A 21,666-nucleotide genomic window follows, 5' to 3' on the forward strand; every position below is an offset into this window, starting at 1 on the left:
TGAATACACCCTCTCTTTAACTGACAAGACACTACATCATCAATAGACCACGGCACGAGAGATATTTAATCTCACCCTCAACAGGAGACGACTCACTGTATTGAGAAAAATCCCACCGATTCTGGACAGGACCTGTTCCCACTGTTACCCTCTGAAAGGAGATACAGTCTTAAAACCTCTAAAAATTGAATAATATATGGCTTCTATCCCTCAGTAGCCAAGACTGGACGCAACACAACCCACGACACTCAAACAATTCTGATTTGCAGTATTTGTAATATTGCACTCCCAGCTTGAGCTCCTTGATGTCTTCGCGCTGTTTCTGAAACTTGATGAACAATTTCATTCTGTGCTGATAAGAATTAATTTGACGGCCTCTCTCAACTGGACATACATAAGCTTTTCAAGTACACTTTCGGTGTGATTTTGCTTGTGCGTCGGTGTTCACCTTAAACCACCTCCTCATCTTAAAAACCAGCCAGCTGTTATAGACAGAAGTGGATTGCTCGGCACTAATCAGGCTTGTAAAACATTTCATGTGAGATGAAATTATTCTGCCTGTGATGTGTTCTCTGATCACTGTGCCGGCTCCAGCGCTCCACACAATGAATCAATTAACCCGAGAACAGCTTGTAACCTGCAAATTGAAAAGTCTATCAGGGCACAAAGAGAGTGTAGGAGAGGAAATCCAAATGGACTTAATTGTGCAATCAATGCGATTAGACTTGTTCCTCCCCTGTTTGTGTTTTGCCGTTAATTAATTGGAAAGCGTGCTGCAACACACAGACGACCGTCTTTGAAAAACCTCAGCTGACCCGCGGTGTCTTTTCCACCGCTTTTTTGTGGTTTAATAAAGCAAAGTGTTGTTTGCTCAGCGATCCCCCTTCGCAAAAAAAAAGACAAAAACAAAACAGTTTTCTCTAAATCCAGCAGTAAGAACAATCCCTGGGCCCCAGTGGCTATTAGCTCCAGCACACCATCAAGACACAATGCTCAAACTGATCTCAACATGCCAAATAGAGGCTGTGACTCCTTTACTTACATTTCAGGGTTTCTCCAGCATAGGGGATGTGCAGTTTGAAGCGATCACAGCAAGGTCCGGGAGTGAGAGATGTACATCTGGTGGAAACAATATGAGACATCAGAATAAATCACATCGTAACTGGAAATACAAATTGTCAAGCAACTATATTTGAGAAGAGCTTCACTCTCAAGGAAATGGAAATTTTAATTGGAAAGATACGTTTATTCGCCAACATCGTAGCATGGCCATACGTTATACAAAACATAACTATAATGGGACATATTGGCATTCAAAATAGTTAAAAGTACAGATATTTGTGTTCATATGTAGGCAATGAAAGTAAAATGTCATCAGGAGATAAATACAGGCGATGATGCAAAAACACTGTCGCAACTAATTAATACTTCATTACAACTCTTAGACATTTTTATGTCTTCACTGTGTTACCTAGCAGACCTAACAATCATTACCAAAGAAAAGTGTGAGCTAAAAATAATAATAGGGACAGTAGCATATGAAAAGCATAATAAGTTTAAGTCATGGCTCTGCTCTCCTCAGCTCCACTTTATCCATTACTAATTTCCCCAATGCATAAATAATTGTGGGATGTTTGCAATAAATGTAACAAAATGTCCAAAAATAACCAAACTTATGTCGTGTGTTCTTAAATTGGATTAATTGAAAATAACACCAAATAATACAGACCAGTTTATTCTGTTTAATTTAATTCAGCTGAGCTTCATTAAGTTAACCGACACAGTCCAGCTCATGTGCCTCGGCAACACAACAATAATACATTTGGAGCATTAAAAGTAAGGCAATATTAAATTTTACAAGTAATCATTTACACTTTGTTTCCAGTAACTAGTAATGAAACTTTTTTATTGAAACTCCATTTAACTATTTACGTTCAAGCGCCCCACAATTTTCATACTTAATTGTGACATAAACAACATATCTACTTAAAGAAATACCGAGGAAACTCCAGTCCTGCTGGTTTGCTTAAGTACATTGAGGTTATTATTCACAGAAATCTCTCAAAAGCTTATTATCTCTCATTTGCGGCCTCAATTCCTACTTTACAACTTCATTGGACAATAACTGTGATCTTGTTTTGCTATACAATTGACCTACACTTTGCTTGTAGATATCAATACTTTTGCAGGGTCCGCTGTCTTTCTCACATCATGTCACAGTGGCTCCTTGGCAGGGATCATTAACAAAATAAACACGTGGCATACAACATCCACCTCACCCAGTTTTAAGATCTGTGACCCGGAGGCAGTTTGTGGAGTCCAGTCCCACACGGCCATTTCTCAACACGCTGCAGAGGAGGGGACGCAGCTCAGGTGAGATCCGGTGCAGCGCCACTTCAGGAGACATGTTGTTCATCTTCGTTGCACTAAGGAGTTTGTGGAGATTCAAACATTAACGTGCACACCATCAAAACACATGAGGTACTATGCCAAGCGCGAAGAACGCACGAAAACAACAGCAACTCTAATCTGGGTTAAATCCATGACACTAAGGTAGATCAAGGTTTAACAAAGTTGCTCAGGTTACAGGGGTCTACATAAAAAGACAGATTCTTGACTTGGGGATCTTGTTGTGTGGACTTTACATGGTCACTGTGCACTGGCCTTTTCCAAATGTCCTTCAAAATCTGAGACATGCATTCAAGGTTCATTGGTGTTTCTAGTTTCCCACTGGCTGATTAATGATTGAAACACTGTTATGACTTTTAAGACTTGCCTTAAAAGTATTCTATTCGAATAAAGCTGGTAGCTTGAGCTGCCTGAAATCACTATGGACCATTTTGTAGTTAAGTTGCAATAATAATATGGTGTGAGACCTGTGAGCTTATTTTCTCTCTTTATTTTCTGCACCATCAAAGCATATCACTGGCATTGTGTGTTTTCCACCTGTACTCTGTGCTCCTTCCTCTCTTTGTATCATCCTCCTGTGATTATGGAACCGGAAGTGACCTGTGCTTTTCATCACATCCATCAAGTCTGCTGTGTGTATCAGCTTGCCATTTGATGTCAAGTTATTTGTAACTCCCTGCCAAAGTCCTATAGCTTCCTATTGTATAAAAACCCACCCACAAGGTTGATAAAATAAGATTAGTCATTACTGAGTGCTTAAGTTTTCCTCTGAGCTGCTGCAAGTGAGGGCTGACTTAAGCATTTCCTGGCGTGAAGAAAATATTTTTGTGCATGACACAGTCTCAGGTTGAAGAACAAAGTATTTTCGTAAACAATCGATTCTGATATTTCTGGAATTTCAGCTAAACCCAAAGAGAAACAGCGTTTCTCAATCTGAATAACATTAGCAACTGCTAGCTCATAGTAGATAGGTGCGTCCATTTGACAGTATTTCAACTTTACACACGCACCAGACATAACGAGCTGATTGTCGTCCTTTAAAATACACAACTCCATGCGTGTTCAAGTACCTTAAAGAGCTGAAAGTGCTGAAAGCTGTGCTTTATATCCAATGTTTACTTCAAGCAATCCAAACTTTCCGGTACATGGTGTTTGGGGTCCTTCGTCAACACCGTTATAGTCGCCTGTAATAATGCCTGTTGATAAAATACATGCTTTTTTTAAAAATCAGAACGTACATTCAAAAACAACAAATTACTGATACAGTACATATCCTAGTTCATATTGTATGTAAGAAAAATGTCACATTATGAAGTGTATATGCTGTGATATATTAATGTAATTGTTCAGGCAGTTACGTTGCCGCCAATCAGCTGTGACCGTGCACTTTGACCAGCCCTCTCTCAACTGGTTTAGTTGTCCACTCTGCAGCACATTCAAATTCCAGGTAATTATTCTGCAACATGTCACATCAAGAAGCCTCATTTAACTCAGCATCCGACTCATTATAACGATTCATAATGGCTTTTTCTTTCAAGTGGTTTGTGGCGAGAATCCACGGCTGCTGGACATTATACTGAGCTACACAGGGTTGTGTCAAACTTCACTGAGGAATAATTGAGCTTCTGTTAGATAGGCCAACACATTCCCTTCTTTAATGACACACATTAGTATCATATTGTGCTGTCACTCAACACTAGGCAAAGTTCTCGTCACGTTTGAACGTTATTACAAATGAATAATCCCATTATTGCTATATTTAACTTTTAAAAAGCTCCCTTTCTGGTTATATGTATTATAAAAGAACATGGCAATGTGTTTTTCTCTATATATTTTTGATAATTACCATGGACTATCCATGAAAAAAATGGAATAGGGAGCTTATTTACTTTGATCATACCATATCAGAAGTCAACTCGAGGTTGATGGCAAATTACATAAGTACTATTTCAAAATGTTTTTATTTTTAACACCTGATGGTGACATTTAAGCCAAATTTTCTATCAAATTGTGTTTTCTAGATTTTCATTACTCTTGACTATCCACCTCCACCTGGGACCACATAAACTAGGCTGGTTTGTAATTTTGCAATTGTCTTCCAACTCTCTCTTTGTATATTTGCTTTAGCCCAAAAAGGTTAAGGAAATGAAGAAACATGCATAGTAGAATCCATAATACAGCATGGCATGGCGTGACATGTATTATACAGATACTCATCAAGGAAATAATCACAGAAAAAAAAAAGACCACAGCTTGAAATTATATCAGTGAATCAGGACTGCTAGTTTTTTTTTACATGAGGGTTGTTTGGCTGATTCACAACTGGGAAGTTCCACATTCCTGGGAATGATTCAGAATTAAAGATATGAAACCAAAGTAAAATTTTATATTCAGTTGGTTATTACCCAACACTTACTGGTGTATTTCAATTCTAAGACACAAGGAGTTTTTCGGCATGAAGCTACAACTTAGTTTTACTGACCAAAATGGTCAGGAAAATATGATGTTTGGCATTTGAAATCACTAACTAAATCGCCAAACTAAACAGTTGTGGGTCTGAGAGGGGTTGGGATGGAGGAATGAAGCTTTTCAGTGATTGTAGTTTATCTAAATTTCTAAAAGCCTTTGTTACGTAAATAAATGGTCATAATGTAATAACAATCTTTCTGTAAAGTCTTCACTCCCTACGTCAGCACTGAAGATATCAAACGTTCTAAAAGTTTTCTTCTGGATTTTGTCACATTAAAGCATGCACAGCTGTGATGCTGCGTCTGTATGAAGATATGGTGAAGTGAGAAGAAAGCCGTTTCGAATCATTTTGAATGTTACAAACGTTGTCCTTCTGATTACAAGGTACTCATAAGGTCATGGTATAAACAACCACTGATGATTAAAATATCCTACAAATAATAACAGAGAATTGGATTAATTAAGTGAAGGCCAAGTTCACTACAGAAGGCAAAAACCATTAAAAGGAAGGGGGGGTCTGAGGACACTGCAGTCCCCCATTGGAGGAAGTACATATTGACGACTCAATTGTATAAAGTCAGTTAGACAAGCTTAAGAGTTCGGTGAGCTAATTTATAAAAAAAAAAAAAATGTTTCTACCACAAATACACAAATAAAAAACATGTAAATATATATTTCTAGTTAGGTTTTAATTGAAAATCAGCTTTGTTCAACACAAAAAGCATGTTAATGAAACTAAAATATGTTCCGATGTTGCTGACAGAGGTAGTTTATTAACTTTATTCAGAAAGGACAGAGATTCATAGAGTGGCGGTTGATAATATTCTAAAAATGTGCATTTGAGGTTATTTGATGACTATAGATGTGGATATAAAGGTGTGTAATTCTATTGCTGTGTCATGCTTTCTTTCATGGCTTTAGTCTTATAGTTCTGTCTTGACCTTCATTAGTTTTTATTCATTTTATTCCTCCCTTATGTGTCTGCTCACAATTTCTTCCAGATAAATGATGATTTATAAAATTGTTTATGCTTCCTCTTTCGCTTTTTATATCGACTATATTAGTGAATACTCATGGTTTTGTTCTGCGTGTCATATGTATTTTGTTGTAGATCATGTCTGCTGTGTTTGTGCTTGACCACTTCCTCTCCCGTTGCGTGTCGTGACTCCGCCTTCGTCCTCGATCGTTTGGCTTCTCATTCTGACTCCTTCACCTGTAGGTGGCTGGGATCAGCTCTAAGCGCCTCACAATCCTGAATTGATTGGTCGGGCCTTTAGAATGATTAAGGATCATTTGGCGACATCAGGATAGTTTCCCGGGAATGGCTCCAGCTGCCTGTTACCTCAAATTGGATAAAGTGATATCAGTGAATGGTCCAGTGCCATGAATGTTGATGAATAGCACATAAAGACACTCATACAGGTTGGTCCGCTTGGATATACGATCATTTCAAGGGGGGCTTGGAGAAGTCAAGGCGTTCTGTTGTGTTGTTGCTGCAGTAGATGCGGGGAAGGTTCCAGGCTAACTTTGCAGAGGGAAGACAATATATCCTGCGAGATGTGGGAGAGAGAATTGAGCTGTCCTACAGCCAGCGGCCAAGCTTTCCAAGTCTTCCACTTGCCGAGGAAAGAGATTTGAAGAGATTAACACACTAGCATTAGCTCCGATACAAGCTGAGGATTGAATTAATTACAGACTTTGCAGGGCTTGTGGAGCATTCTCGTGGTGGAGCATTGAAATGCAACCCCCCCCCCCCCCCAATTCACATCCCCACTTTTCCCACCTCCAGTGAGATTGGAATTTGTCCAACTGAGCAAGCGGGGACTGCGCTATTTTTACCATCTCCCTTGTTTCACTCAAGCGCATGCTAATGTGCTAGATAAATAAAAAATCAAGTGATTTCACTTCGGAGGCTGTTGAGAAACTACCTTTTCATACTTTGCCTTAAATGCCCCCGCTGTGCTTGAGATAAGCGTCCCCATTTATCAGAGAGTTTTTTACTGGAGACGCTTGATTGATGCTGAAGAGTCCAAAGATCCCCGGGGGAGCCATTTCACGACTAGAAATAGGGTTGACTTATCTTTACAACTAACACAAATGTCTTTCCTGATCACCAGATCATGAATGAAGACGCCTTTGACGTTGTGGTGGTTGGCTCCTGCATGACCGACTTGGTGAGGTGAGTCAGTTTAGCACTTACTTAACTTTCTCAACTAAATCTCTTCTTGCAAAAACAAACAAAAAAACAAATAAGTGCAGAAGTGATCGTAGATCTGGCGGGCATTTTGTGAGTTGAAAAATGTCCAGCTAAATCTGGTTGCAGGAAACTGTCCAGCTTCCTCGGGTGGACCTGAGAGGAAGCCGTACTTTGGGTAGATTTCCATTGCCTTTGGAGGACTTGTGTTCAAAATGTTGAGGGCAGAGTTTCTCAATCCAGAAGATGTAACTCTGTTGCTCATGTTGCTCAATGTGGAAAAACTGGAACTGATATTCGTAAATGCTTTGAAATGCATCATAATCAGCGCATGTAAGTGTTTCTAAAGAAATTGGAAAATCATTTAAAAAAAAACCACTGTTTAACTGGCTTCTAAACCAGTGATACTTTCATGCTGATGATATGATAGGGTTGAGAAAAAAAAATTGAAGTACCATACAATATTATGTCAAATTCACAATGCTCTTTTATTGGAAGTAATACTCGATACTTCCTCTTGACTTTTAACTATCGGACATTTTTTAAAAAAGAGCTCAGAATAACTCTTTTGTATTTTTTTTTTTGTAAACAGCATTGTTCAAGAATATTATTGCATTCCTACAAAAGAAAACCAACAATAAAGCAGGAAACAATAAAGCTTTAGTTATATAGCACCCACAGTGCCAATAAAACTGCAACTTCAGTCTGCTTAACATGACAGTGAGGAAGCCAGAACTTAAACGTTTTTAGGGGAAAGGCCACCGCAGACCTCAGCTGAAAGCCACAAGCACAACAATCCTGACATGCTGAATATCATCCATATCATAAATAATGCACCTTTATTAGTGATCATATGGTGAATCGGAATATGAGCTTTTTAGTATGACTTTTATCATGAGCAAGTACAAATGTTAAATAATCATATGTAATGAGATGTTTAAAATTAGGCAGCAAAGACTATCGATGCATTTATGGGACATTTTATAATGAAAATATAATTATATTGCAATTGCAATATAATGAGATTAAAATTTTTTTTTCCTAACATCCATAATAACATCGTACATCTTTATAAGGGGTTTTCCTTGTTCTACTGATGAGCTGCTCTTCTCCTGAGCTACGTGTCTACAAGCATATTCAAATGGAGAACAACATCTTAAAATGTTATAGAACCGCAGACACACAGGATGCAGACAATTGTTCTTACGTAAAACGCACTTCTCTTTATTATTAATATTAACTGCAACAGGCACCCTGTTCCTTCAATGGTTTTATTTTAACCTGTGGAAAATATGCCATGTGGACTGAAGGGTGTTTTCCACCCAGTCTTGAAATGTGCTGCCCAGTCCTGCCTGCACAAGAATAGAGGAAGTGCTCTAAAGTTAGTGCTGCCTTTTTAGTGTCCGTCTTGCAAAGAACATTATGGCCTGAGAGTGTTTAGGTTCGATTTTTAGGCCATTAAATCCAAGACTTATTGTTTTCCAAGTTGGTCTTTTTCCAGTGTAGGGCCTTTAATTTGGACGAGTGTTAAAAAAAAAGGCTGGAAAAAAGTGGAATGTAAAAAAAAAAGCATGTTTCATGGAAATACAATAAAGGATATAATAATGTCTTTCAAGTAGACTTTCATCACTGTGTTTGCTTCCCTATCGAAAAGTTTTCTTATTATCTTTTTTGCTTTCCTCCAAGTCTTCAAGTAACACCCAACACCAACGAAGTAAGATTTATTGTTGATTTAGGTAATTGCAGTTCGCAGAGTGATGTTGCCTTATTGTGAGCCGTTTGCATGTTCTCCCTGTGCGTGTGTGTAAATTTCACTGTTGGTAGAAATGTGAGTGCATGTGGTTGTCTGTCTCTCCGTGTTTGTCTTTGAGCTTCGAACTACAACTTTAAGCAGGACTTAAAACAAAGTACCACAAATTGATATTAAATTGATGTTTGCATAAGAAGGATCAGCTGCAGACTTTTAGCTTCAGATGGAAACGTTTTGATAACGATCACCAGAAACATTGGCGACACTGAGGTTTGCATGTCAGGCCACTAGTTGATACTGTTGTTTTAGTTGGGTTTTTATTGTCTCAACACTGAGAGCTAGTTTTGAATAGTGTTACACGAAATATATATTTTTTGAAAATGTCAAGAAAATGTCAGACATGAATTGACATCAAACATTTAAGCACGTACAATGTATAAAAATATTTTTTTTTGCAGCAAACAGTATCAAATCACTTGTGTCATCTGAACAAGTCCACGGCCAGTCGATCATGCCGGTGATCTGCAGCTTCCCTTGTCAGTCCTCATGACATTTCTACTAATACTATAAATGTTGCGCAAGAGACACATCACTTCGTGATCATGAAGCACATTGAATGCACCTTTTGCATGACCTTTCCCAAAGCTGTAGGACGAGTTTCTGCTCATAAATCTTTGTAAAATGAAATTCGAGGAGCAGCCACGGTGCGCTCCAGTGTTCAAGCATGCTGATCACTTGCTGATCTGTGGCCTGAAATGACATAGGTGTGGCCATCTCTCGATGAATCCAGCTGGGGTTTTGTGGACTCAGAAGCGTGCAGATGATCGGGTGTAATTACTGCTTTCCGAAATGTCAACTTTGCATCACCGTCGTCCGTGGTGCGATCTGTTGAGCCAAGTAGGATCCATTCCCACAAATCATTAGTCATCAGCTCGGTCAAAATGGGTTCGTTGAAAAACAATTTGTCACCCTCATTTACCACAACCTTTGCAATCAGTGACACAACTGCAAAAAGATGCATACAGTTGTTTTTTTTGGGTTGTTGGGGTTGTTGTTTTTTGACAAAATGAGCATTTTCTCTGTCAGTGCACCCTGCATGTGCAACAGGTTGTGGTGTTTTTACATGAACCCTGGAGGGAAAACTGGCAATAAGGATCTGAATAAACAGTGTGTGTTGCAGAAAAAGTTTGGAGTTGTCCCTCAGACTGCGCCACAAGTCCCCACTTATCAGAAACACATGCCTTCCCATACAAGAGGAGTATTTACTGAGTCGCTCATTAGTAATTCAACCAGACTTGCTGCTTTGAAGGGCAGGAGTTGTCAATTAAGGCCCTAATAAGCTGACGGAAAATGGTCTGCTTTTGGTGTGTGTGTGTGTGTGTGTGTGTGTGTGTGTGTGTGTGTGTGTGTGTGTGTGTGTGTGTGTGTGTGTGTGTGTGTGTGTGTGTGTGTGTGTTGTGTGTGATGTAGGGAGTTTTTGGATGGAGGTCAGAATGCGGGTAGAAAAATACATTTGCCTCCCTTCAAAGTGATATGCATGGCTTTGAAGTTAAAAATCCAGTTGTCTTGAGTGGGCACGCACACACACACACACACACACACACACACACACACACACACACACACACGCGCACACACGGATGCCGTACAAGCGCCTGAACGTGCAGCGGCGCTCCCGCAGTGTTCGTCTCCGCTTTTCAGCATGTCAGTAGGTAGTAAGAGGTTATGTTTAATTGTCTACTACAATATGTTGTTGCAGTTGCATAAGGAGGAACACAAGGAGGAGGAGGAGGAGGAGGAGGAGGAGGAGGAGGAGGAGGAGGAGGAGGAGGAGGAGCAGGAGGAGGTGGCGACTCATGGCCGTTCCAGGATTTTAACCCATTGTCAAAGCCATACAGTGCCCCCTGCTGCTCCAGTGTAAACGCTCCTCTACCTGCTCAGTTAAATTCTCCTTCCTTTACCAAAAATGAAGAAGGAGACCCAAAGCAGGAGCAGGACGCTTCCTTTCTAAACACACTCGTTGTTTCTGGTTCATATTTTGACTCAGGCCTGTCTCAAGTCAAGGCTCCACATTTGCCAACAGCGACTGAAAGTCTATACCACAAAAAGATAGTGACTTTGTTACCTTGAAGACTGGAAAATTCTGAAATAAACCTCCACATCTGAGTTGAAGTGATTGAAAATCACATTAAAACATTCTTTATTTTCTGTTAAAGTTGAGAATCTACCTGAAATGTCACATTTTTCTATATATCATGGGGATAATTAGGGTGCCTTTACAAAAAAAAAGAAGCATATCCTGCCCAAGGTTGCAGCGGGGGCCGGGAAGGAGAACACACCATACCTCGGCCACACAATGGTTTGGACCAATACTTTACTAACAGTGGGGAAACTGAAGACAATTATTTGGCAAGACATTACAAAGTTTGTGGCAAATAGGGCTTCCTCTAGAATCATGTACAGCGTGTGGGAAGAAGCCCATTGCAATTCCACGTTTGGAAGGTCACCAATGAGTTCAGGCTTTTGTGGGGTAAATGGTTCAGGTCTGAGCCCACAGGCAGTTTTCACACACGATTTTATGGTCACACATTTGTTGGGATGTGCAGCAGAGTTGACTTCAGTTGAGACAGATGCACCGGCCAAATCTTGGTTCATGTTCATATTCGAAAGTGGTGATTTAATCTAAACTGCAATTTACAAGGCAGATTAACAATGTCAGTGAAAAACATGGACAATATGCACCTTTTTCAACATTAGAGCTGAGAGATGTGGCTGGTCCTGATGAAGCTGAATCCACAAACCTTGTGTTGGCTCACACAGAACCACATCACCGAAATGATGTTGTGATCATGTACATTAATCTTGATAGATGTATCTTTATAAACCCTATAAATAAAAACAGTGCACCGGTATGACGCATAATGTGTGATGTACAGATATGGATCTACTTCCTCCCTGACAGAACCACGCACTGCATTAGATGAAGTGGTGAAGGCCAGCGTGACCAGACCTCCTCTTTTGCTCAGACTCGTCCTCATTTCACATCTGGTCTTGAGCCTCTGGGATTTTCATTTATAAAATGATAAGAATGAATAGTTTCGAATATTGCAAGGCCAGGTCAAGTCTCCTCAATTTTTTTTTTTTGCTCAAATTATGGTCCACCCGAACACACAGGAAAATATGACAATGCGGCAATGATATACACAAAATGTGTAAATCTGCATTTGTCAAGCTATAAAAACAGTGACTTCAGTGACATTTTCCAAGTGATATGAGTTTTCTAAAATTTAAACAAGCCATTCACTTTTGTTATTTTTTATTTTCTATTGTGTCAACAGCATGCCAGGCAACCTTTTTCTGTACGATGGCTTGTTTACGTGTCCTGATGCTCGTTCAGACCGCCGGGTGAATAACGACCTGCAACAAATGGCGCAGGTGGTCAAAAAACAAACACCTCGGTACGGTCTTGGGACCGCACTCTTGCGAACAAAGCAGTTCAGCGTGTCCACGTGAGGCATGCCTGTCCTTGTCCGGCCTGTTGTTTGTGAAAACTGCCTCACCTTGTGTGGACTCGCCAGAGCTTCCATCTCAAGGTGAGATGTGTGAGCAAGAAAAATTACTCCGGAGCAGGGGTGCAGTGAATATGAGTTGAAGGTTGCCGTACTTGAGTTAAATTGTTGTGCATGCGCTAGAGAGACAGGTAACAAGCATACTTTTATACTTTCATACCGAAGCTTGTCCTCACCCTCATGTTGGGAACCTGGCAAGAGAAGCTTCAAACTTACGAGACCATTTCTTTCAATGGTTTTGTGTTCGTGTCCGTTTCCCCCATTCTTGCTAACCCGTTGCTGACTTAAATAAAGACGGGAGGCGAGAGGGAAGGGTGGGCAGTCTGAAAGCAAACACTTCACGTCACTGAACACCTGCTGTGGCCTTTTGGTTCCGTGGGAGAAAACGGTCTGAGGTTGCACTTTAGCACATAACTGCCGTGTTTGTTTGACGAAGTCATCACAGACAACAATAGCCAAGTGTGTCTCTCTCTCTCTCTCTCTCTCTCTCTCTCTCTCTCTCTCTCTCTCTCTCTCTCTCTCTCTCTAAAGGAGCGTGGGTAGGCGTGGGTAGGTTTATTTAGGAATTTGGAAATCTGTTTATCTTATGTGTCAGTGATCCGGCTTCAGGTGGCCGTCAGCCAAAACGTGACGTCGTGACGTTCAAACTTCAGAATCACTGTTATTCATTCGCTACAATGGGTATGTATTCGTTATTTATTCAGATTCTGCACATATATCTGTAAACGCAGCGAGCATGTAACCGTAAGATAAACCAGGAAACATCACAAATCAATTTTGTGAGCGCTGTGATGGAAAAGCAAGGCAGAACTTGTGCAGGAAGGACACAGACAAATGATCCTTTCAGCCTCCAGACCTACAACATCCTTCCTGTCAGCCACTTGACTTCCATTACGCGCTTCTGGAAAGAAAGCTTAGAAAAAGCCGAGTCGCTATAGCTGCAGTTGTGCTGAAATTGGCAGTACCGCTTTCAGTAATATAGTGAAAAAAAAGCTTTTGAAGAACACTTCACCAGCATTGGACATATACATATGTGCATTCCTTTTTTAGAATTACTTACGTATCATTGATTGTGTACACTTCAGTATCTAAGGAAGACATATTGCTCTTCAGGCATCGATGAGCTATCCAAAAAAAGGTTGGCAAAAAAAACCAAGACAACAAAAAGCAGTAAAGCTATCAATGAATAAAAAAATAAAAAAAATAGTGCAGCAATCTTTCTGGGAGAGAACGTCAGAGACCAAACAAATCTTAAAAAGCAGTCTGCAATGTGGTGAGGCCCACGTTCAAAATCTTGAAGCAATTCATTGTTCAGGGGTTTGAAAGGAAGAAGCCACAATGCAACAGTATCTGGCAACACATTGAGCAGTCCGCTATCATAACAAGAAGTCTGAGTTTGATGTTTTCAGGCTCGACCGATCAGCTGAGGTGAGATATTGTTCTCTACACACCACAAGCATGCCCCGGAAAGGTTTAGAAGTCTGCCTTCATGGCTGGTGCAGTTCGCCCCGGCATGTCCTTGTGGTGCTGTGCAAAAACTGAATCCTGATGATCCCTATGGTTTGGAAGAAGAAGCCTCATGTAACACACATATCAATCCTTCATAGTTGAACTAACATGAGTAGCACTTCTCCAGCTTGAATAATCCTCCTGAACTATGATGATCTTCTTTAGTGTTTTGATCCTTTTGTGCCACTTGGTACTGCGAAATGCCAAAACTCATTGTTAAAGAATGTGCCAAAGTATTTAGAAAAAGGTTTTTCCTTCTTTTTTGTTGGACTCCTAGAGGTCTGATAAAGAAAGCTTTCAAGAAATGCTTTTGCTTCGCAAGTAACTGTGCAGTTATTCACTACTGATGAATTCATTCCTTAGTGTTCTATGTGCAGGTTTTATGCTACAAACACATGTTTTATGTTTGTATTATGAGACCATATAAACTTTGGCTTGACCAGAAGTGTTCATGTGAATTTCCAGAGTCCGGAAATAATTTATCGAGTTGTTTACATTCAATTTTATGTCGAGCAGTTTCCCATGGCTCTTTTTTTTTTTTTTTTGTGACTGTATTTTACGACATCTCAGTTCTTTCTTGTGAGGAAGGGGAAGGAGAAGTTCACCTTGGGACTGAATAGGTCGTCCAAGGTAGAGGAGCCTCTGACACGTTTGTGTTACTTCAAGTGTGAACATATCTGAAACATGTAAAGACCCTTGGAGGCTTATAGAACTACATAAAGGTTTCTCTGGTCCAAAGTGTCGTCTGCTGTCAAACTAATGTAGCCATTTGGCACAGAAGTTTAAAAAAAAAAAAACCACTTCTACTTCAGTGGAGAACTTATGCAGTGTATTAGTTTGGGAACTTTTGAATTTCTCAATCAGTGTTAATGAAAGATGAATGATGGTCCTTTACACTCTCCTTACATGAAACCATGGTTTCACTGGAAGCCAATGAAGATGTGATCAATTCTGCTAGTTCCTGTCAGAATTCGGGAATCACTTGGAGACTTTTTAAATAGGGGATTTCAATAATCTAATCCAGAAGACACAAATGCATGGATTAGCTTCTCAAGTGTCACTCTGAGAAAACACATTCTCAATTTCAGTAACATTACACAGCTGGAAAAAAAAAGTATTCCTCCAGACTTGTTTAATGTGGGAGTCGAGGGATAAGTCATGTAGTATGTAATACCATCGAGTGTGACCATCAATATGTCTGAAAAATTAGTCTCTATGATGATGACTTGGGGCCAAGTATAATAATATAATCCTTCTGACGCAAGTTGCTGCACTGCAGCCAGAACTGAGACATAACAAATGCCTATCACTCTGTTCACCTGAAAAATAAAAGTGGTCTCTTGATATTCATATAAACTTGTAGATCTGATTCAGCATGTGATCCCCCCCCCCCCCCCCCTTGTGCTGGTGACACAGGTGGAAAAAATGTAGACGAATGTATGGGAGAGGAGGGAATGTGCGCTTGTGTGTGCGTGCATGTGTTTTCATGCGTTCAACCTTTGTTCTGTTTCCTTGGAACCACATTTCAGCCTCGCTGACCCGACATCCTGCCACTGCCTCGGTTATTTGAATGTTTTCACACGGCCTTGCAAAAACAGCAGCATTTATAACCACCTCCAGTGTTTGCCACCGGCGTCTCACTTACTGGAAATCCTGGGATTGAGTGAATTTACTGTAACAGCACACCTGCCACAAACAACGCTCACACACAAGCAGTGGGGTGGTGGTGGTGGAGGGGGCAGGGGGGGAGAGCAACAACAGGGTGAAAAACAAGTTTATGACAACATTTTGCCACCCGCAAACTCTTTGGCCCCAGGCCAGCACTGCCCAGGGCCAAACCGCATAGTCCTGACGTTACAGCACGAAGCCGTCTGCTGTCTCTCCCTTGTGTTACTCACTTGCCCACTGTGGTTGTGCGATCAGAAGAATCTGGGAAACAGACGGCTTCTCCTGAGGGCTACCTACCTGTGGTCTATCAGCCAATAGAGGAGGGGTGCGAGTTGACCAAACCCCAATGAGTCAAGCATTACTCTCGCAGCCGGCATCAAGTTGAGACATCTCTGGGATTTATTGGTTGCATCATTTGCAAAATGTAATAGTCACTGGCACACATGACCGAATGTCTAAGTGCTCTTTTGAAGAGATGAGGCAATTTTGGGCTCCACGTTCCGCCTGTTTTTTGTCACTGCTAATTGTGTTAAAGTATGAAAAACAAGTTAAAATACTTTAGGAAAAAAAAAAGTTACCTTTGCTCCTCCGTTTATGCCCAGCAACTGACCTTTTTTTTTTGTGAGAGAGACCCTTCAAAAGATCCAATCCTCAGAAGACACTCTCGGAAGCTTTTGTTTGTGTGTTTCTGCACTGCTTGCAGACATAAATAAAGAACTTAACAAGGAAAAGATTTGGCCCTGAAGGGTTGTCTTCACATTTTGACACTCACATTGCTAAGTAAAACTTTTCTCACTAAAGTTTGATGGTACTTTTTTCAAGTTTTATCGACAGTTTGAAGAGATGAAAAGATGGGTTTAAATTTTGAAATCCAAACAAAGCTGAAGAGTCTTTTGAGTTCCTTCTTCATCCCATCTTCTCTCCGGAGAAAAGTCTTTATATAAAACTTTTTTTTTTTTTCCAACCCCCCCCTTCTCAGTCAGGCACCAAGGCTCCCCAAAGCAGGGGAAACCATCCATGGACACAAGTTCTTCATCGGCTTTGGAGGGAAAGGGGCCAACCAATGCGTACAGGCTGCCAGGCTGGGGGTCAAAACTGCGATGGTCTGCAAGGTATGACGCTGCAAACAGGTTTTTAAGCCAAGTATCGCTGCTGCACTGTTTGAGTTTGGGCTCCGGTGGGTATTAGCCTGGGTTGTAGCTTTAGCATATGCATTTCACTTGGAATTACCATTACTTTTGCTTGTTCAACCTCTGGCTCGTCCGTGTCTCACTCAGATAATCATCCGTCACCTACTGGAGCTCGCCAACTTGTTAGCAACTCCTAAAAACCTTTTAGCTCCGTTCACACTTCAGTCATTTCAACTACATCAACTCTCTGCGCCTCATTTTCACTTGATCAATACCGTACCGCATGCATACGCCCACCCACGCTTGAGCGCCTTCAAACAAGCCTATTCCCATACCATACAACCCAGAGTCTCCAATCAGTAGGCTCAGCGTGGCCTTTCAACCTGAGCACTAAAGCACCGCAGCCCCACCTCTGTCAGAACAAAGATTCCCGATCGATAACAACCCAGTGCGGGGGGAGCTCTCCGGGCATGGGGAGAACCCAAAAATAGACACCCGGGCTTGTCAAAAACATCCAAGACGGAAGGCCGTTCTTCAAAGAGAATGGGGCCAAGCAGCCAATACCATCCAAACCCATCAACACAGGCAGCGAGAAATGCCCGTATTTTGGCACGTTTTTTGGAAAGCGTGGGTTCGAAGTAGGTGCCTCGGGGCAAGGTGGGGACCCCTTCCACAACCCAAAGTAGCTACAGATGTGGACATCCCCGAGCGGATCAGGGGAAGAGGGGAAGCTGGGAAGGAAAACGAATGCGAGGTGGGCTATGAAGAGGCGTAAAGGCGGGGTTATTGTGTCTTCAAGGCTTGGCGCAGCTGGTCGTGTGTTCACGCGTGTGTGCGTTTGTTGACTTTGTGTGTTCACTTTTGCACATTTTCGGCGGCGGCACCATGCCAGTATGCTGGCAGGGCACACGAAAATCCAGCCCAACTGAGATTTGAGTAGACCACTTTTCAAAAGTTGCCGCTAACCAAGTCTGACCCCGCTTGACACTCCTCTTTGTTGTAATCGCTTTGCCTTCAATCTTTTGTAGGTTGGTAAAGACTTCTTTGGAGACAATTACATCCAGAATTTCAAGGACAATGGTGTACACACAGGTAAGATCGAAGAATTGTAACGTTGCATGCCAAATTGGTTCGCCATTTCGACAGTGCATTGGAAAAACTTTATGTTTGAAGCAAGGTTGTTTTTGACACATCATATTTGTTCATTCTTTTTTTAGTTCTATGAGATGCATTGGAAAAAATTCTGTATTCTTGTGGCCAATGACAATTAAGCCATCTGCCTTTGTTTTAACTAAAGCCACACTTTAAAATCAATTGGCTTCTTGGGAGCCAAATGTATTGAAAGCTCTTAGTAAGGAGATTTGATTGGATCATTTTGAGTTCCAGAGGCCTTTTATTTTTTTTTTATCACTGGCAAAAACAAACAATTTCTTTGTGGAGAACGGTAAAAGAAAAAAAGCTTATTTTTTGTTGTTCGTTTCATGTTTTCTCCTGTGTTTAGACTTTGTTGGGCAGACCTCGGATGCAGCCACAGGAGCTGCCTCCATCACCGTCAACGATGCAGGTAAAAGCTCAGCTGCCCCCGACAAGATCTTAAAAGCTCTTTAGAGTTGTCGAAATGGTCTCATGTATCAGCCAAGAGCACACATAGCCCATCAGCATTGTGCAGGATGGTATTTTGCTACACAACTGCTCAATAACACACATAGGCGTTCGGTATCACCATTGATTCACCACTGCTCAAGAGTCTTTAGTCGCTGGCTGTAACTATAATGAGCTGCACAAGTGCTCCTAACCATATCTGATGAAATCGGAGTCTATATTATTCAGAAAGGTGGAGTCATGCAAAACACCATGACCCTGGTAGATTCTCATTAGTTTTTTTTTTTTTTTTTTTTACTTATTTGATGTGGTGAAATATGAAGCTATGAGTGGTTCCTTGAGGCAGTGGTATCGTTTACAATAGCTTCAAGGAAAAACATTGAATCCATCCAACTGTGAATCACACCTTTCAATAATTTAAGTATTAAAAACTGTGTGGAATATAGAGTTTTTAAATTTGAGAAGATCATAATTAGGACTCACCATCATAAAAATGCAAAAAAACCAACAAAAAACTCCATGTGATATATTGTATTTGCAACAGTTTTGACACTGAAATATTTAGAGAATATATTAAATAGAACAGTAAAGTTTATTTATTCATTCATGTATTTTGGAAGAGAAAATACATTTTGCAATAAAAAGTAGTTTTTTTATGTACATTAAATATAGCTATGAACTGCATCATCTAAAAATACTGCGCAACTATATGATACAAGGCAACACAAAGCAATGCAACTTTAAACTGAAGCAATGTGACAAGTCAAAGTGGTTTGCAGCAATAATTATGATGGAGGGTATACAACATGATGGCATAATTAAAACTGAAAATGATTGACTATGTAAGACATTACTAATGAAATAATAATAGTTTTTAAATATGTATTAAAATATAAGTAATATTAGTAAATATTCATTGTATTGCCTATTTTTTTTTTATTTATAGCAATTTAATCTTGATAACTATATACAGTTTATATTACTATGTATTTTTGCTTTCATTGATGCTAGTTTTCTTGATGGGGCATTTGCTGGTTGCAGATTTTCTCTCTTGGAGTCAAGAAATTGTATATAACCCAAAGTTATATACCAGTCCCATCAGTTACTGACATCGCGCATATCTTTGGACTTGATTTTTTTTTTTACCATGGAGTTTCAAGTTTTCAGAATGGGTTGACACGTTTCCAATTGTGTCCATGGGCAGGTGAGAACGCCATCGTGATAGTGGCCGGCGCCAACATGCTGCTGGGTGGAGAGGAGCTGCGGAACGCTCTTCCAGCAATCAGCCGCGCTAAAGTGCTCGTGTGCCAACTGGAGATCAGTCTGCGGACGTCCTTGGACGCTCTGCGTATGGCTCGTGAGCACAAAGGTCAGTTGTTGACTGCACTTTTATCTGATTATTGCCGTTGTTTTAGTAAATGAACTGTTGTCTCAGACCTGGGCTCTTCATATAAGACCCGAAGCAGAACCAGTTTCAGGAACTGGGCTGCTTTTTGTTGTTGTTGTTTTTTACCTGGACCCTGATTTGTCAAATTTGTTCAATGTATTTTTTAAGCAAACCCAATTCCTTCTAACGAGATCCAGGATGTTTTGAACCAAACTTGACTCTTTTAAGAACTTTTTGAATCTTGTCAAACTCTTAAAACCAGACTACGACTCTTCAAAACTGCAAGTCTTCAAACAAGTTACAGATTTTTTTCTAAAACCAGATCAGGACTCTGGAAAGACTCTTTAAAGTAGATACATACTTTTTAATTGGTCACTTTACAATACTTCTAACAAGATTGGAAGACCTGGTGTCATTGAACTCTTCAGTCCTGAATTGAACGTTTTATTGTTTTCTCTTTTAACCTTTGCACTATGAACCAGATAAAACCACTAGACTTGTAAATCAGATTCATAAATTGGACTTCCAACAAGCCTGGCCTCTTTCAACCTTTATCTTGCTCGGAAACCTGACCCACTAGGCTCACCAGATCTTATGTGCAGGTGCGTTTCAAGTCAGAAAGTCAGTTGTTGTCGGGGAAAACAAATGAAGTTTAAGAGGAGTTATAATGGAACTCTTATATAAGGCAGAACAGGTGGTTACATTTGCATTCCATTAACTGTGTTTATTTGCACCAGCTGTTGTTACTTTAGTCTTTAAAGGCTCAAGTACTTCCTTATTTGACCATAAAGTCACAGGTATTTATTCACATAAATTGTACATTAATGCAAAACCCAGATATGAGGGGTTTTTTTTTTTTTTTTTTTTAAATTATAACCCTTTTCTTGTCTGCTTGTCTATGAATGTAGTTTTCTTTAGTACATTTTCGAATCACATTCTCACTTTTAAGGAAATGACCAAAATCGCTCCCCAAAAACTGGCTGGCAAGGTGGTTATTAAATCTTTGTTGAGTTGATTGAAGGCTGGTCACTGTGGAATAATACTGCAACAATGGTAGCGGCAAGGGAAGAAATAGCCTCCAAAGAAGTATCAAAATGTCCATATAAACTTCTCAAACCACTCGTGAAATATAATCTGCTTCTCCTCAGGCCATCTGTGCACTCGCTATATTCCAAGCCTTCGTGTTGTCGCCAAAATATCAATATATACATGGCTTCTGTCATAATCCGTATTCACGACCCAGTTGAGCCTCCTGCTTTGACCATGGGATGGTGTTTGGCTGGAGTAAGGGTTTTTTTTTTTTTTGCATGTCTGACAGTGTCGAGGAGAAAGAAAGAAAACACAAGAAAGACAGAAATATTGTGTATTTTTACCCACAAGTGACTAAAAGGTAAGTTTGTCAGGCTTGTCAATCAACAAATTATGATGGAGGAATTGCAGCCAATGGAAATAGGAAGGAGAGATAGACATCATCATCTCTGAAATCTAGTATAGCTGTGACTTATTTATGAAATCATAACAAACAAAATACTTTTTAATCGCAACCATTCAGACCTAAAGCCAGGCTCGTGTGCCTATAATATCCACTGAATGAAGTTCTATGAAAAATGACAAGTATAATGTCTCATTTGTAAGCAATGGAACGATAACTGATGTTTTTCTGACATTTTATGGCTCAGTTGGTCCAGTTTTTTTGCAAAACATTGTAAAAGTTTTAATCACATCATGTAACTGGATGAATATTGTGGTGTACATAGTGTAGTCTCCTTTACAAAATAGTTTTAACCATCATTGCTGAAATACTTCCTCAGTGACAGAACATATTCAGACAGTTTCGGGGAGTGTTTTTATTTGTAATGTCAGATCCAGTTAATACCAACTGGGATTAGTTTGTTATGGTGATCCATTTATGAAGTATTAAGATGCGACGGCTCAACCTTTGTACACAACACAACTTAAAACAAAGAGGTCAAAATGAA

General features: G+C 40.2%; 2 protein-coding genes across 2 annotated transcripts in view; one reads left to right on the top strand and one right to left on the bottom strand.

Annotated features, from left to right (window-relative positions):
* babam2 (BRISC and BRCA1 A complex member 2) overlaps window positions 1-3,550 on the bottom strand; it is an 80,301-nt gene extending 76,751 nt beyond the window's left edge. Inside the window, exons 1-3 of the mRNA XM_080512875.1 lie at window positions 3,480-3,550; window positions 2,280-2,426; window positions 1,043-1,119 (exon numbers count right to left, since the gene is read on the bottom strand). Of these exons, the coding sequence (XP_080369001.1) occupies window positions 1,043-1,119; window positions 2,280-2,416 (214 nt within the window). The 5' untranslated portion in view covers window positions 2,417-2,426; window positions 3,480-3,550. The remainder of the gene's footprint in view (window positions 1-1,042; window positions 1,120-2,279; window positions 2,427-3,479) is intronic.
* Window positions 3,551-3,812: 262 nt separating this feature from the next.
* rbks (ribokinase) overlaps window positions 3,813-21,666 on the top strand; it is a 42,694-nt gene continuing 24,840 nt past the window's right edge. Inside the window, exons 1-6 of the mRNA XM_080512974.1 lie at window positions 3,813-3,856; window positions 6,996-7,057; window positions 16,548-16,680; window positions 17,727-17,790; window positions 18,200-18,262; window positions 19,505-19,669. Coding sequence (XP_080369100.1) covers window positions 6,999-7,057; window positions 16,548-16,680; window positions 17,727-17,790; window positions 18,200-18,262; window positions 19,505-19,669 — 484 coding nt within the window. The 5' untranslated portion in view covers window positions 3,813-3,856; window positions 6,996-6,998. The remainder of the gene's footprint in view (window positions 3,857-6,995; window positions 7,058-16,547; window positions 16,681-17,726; window positions 17,791-18,199; window positions 18,263-19,504; window positions 19,670-21,666) is intronic.

This window comes from Blennius ocellaris (assembly GCF_963422515.1).
Source record: "Blennius ocellaris genome assembly, chromosome: 17".
NCBI classification, from domain to species: Eukaryota; Metazoa; Chordata; class Actinopteri; order Blenniiformes; family Blenniidae; genus Blennius; species Blennius ocellaris.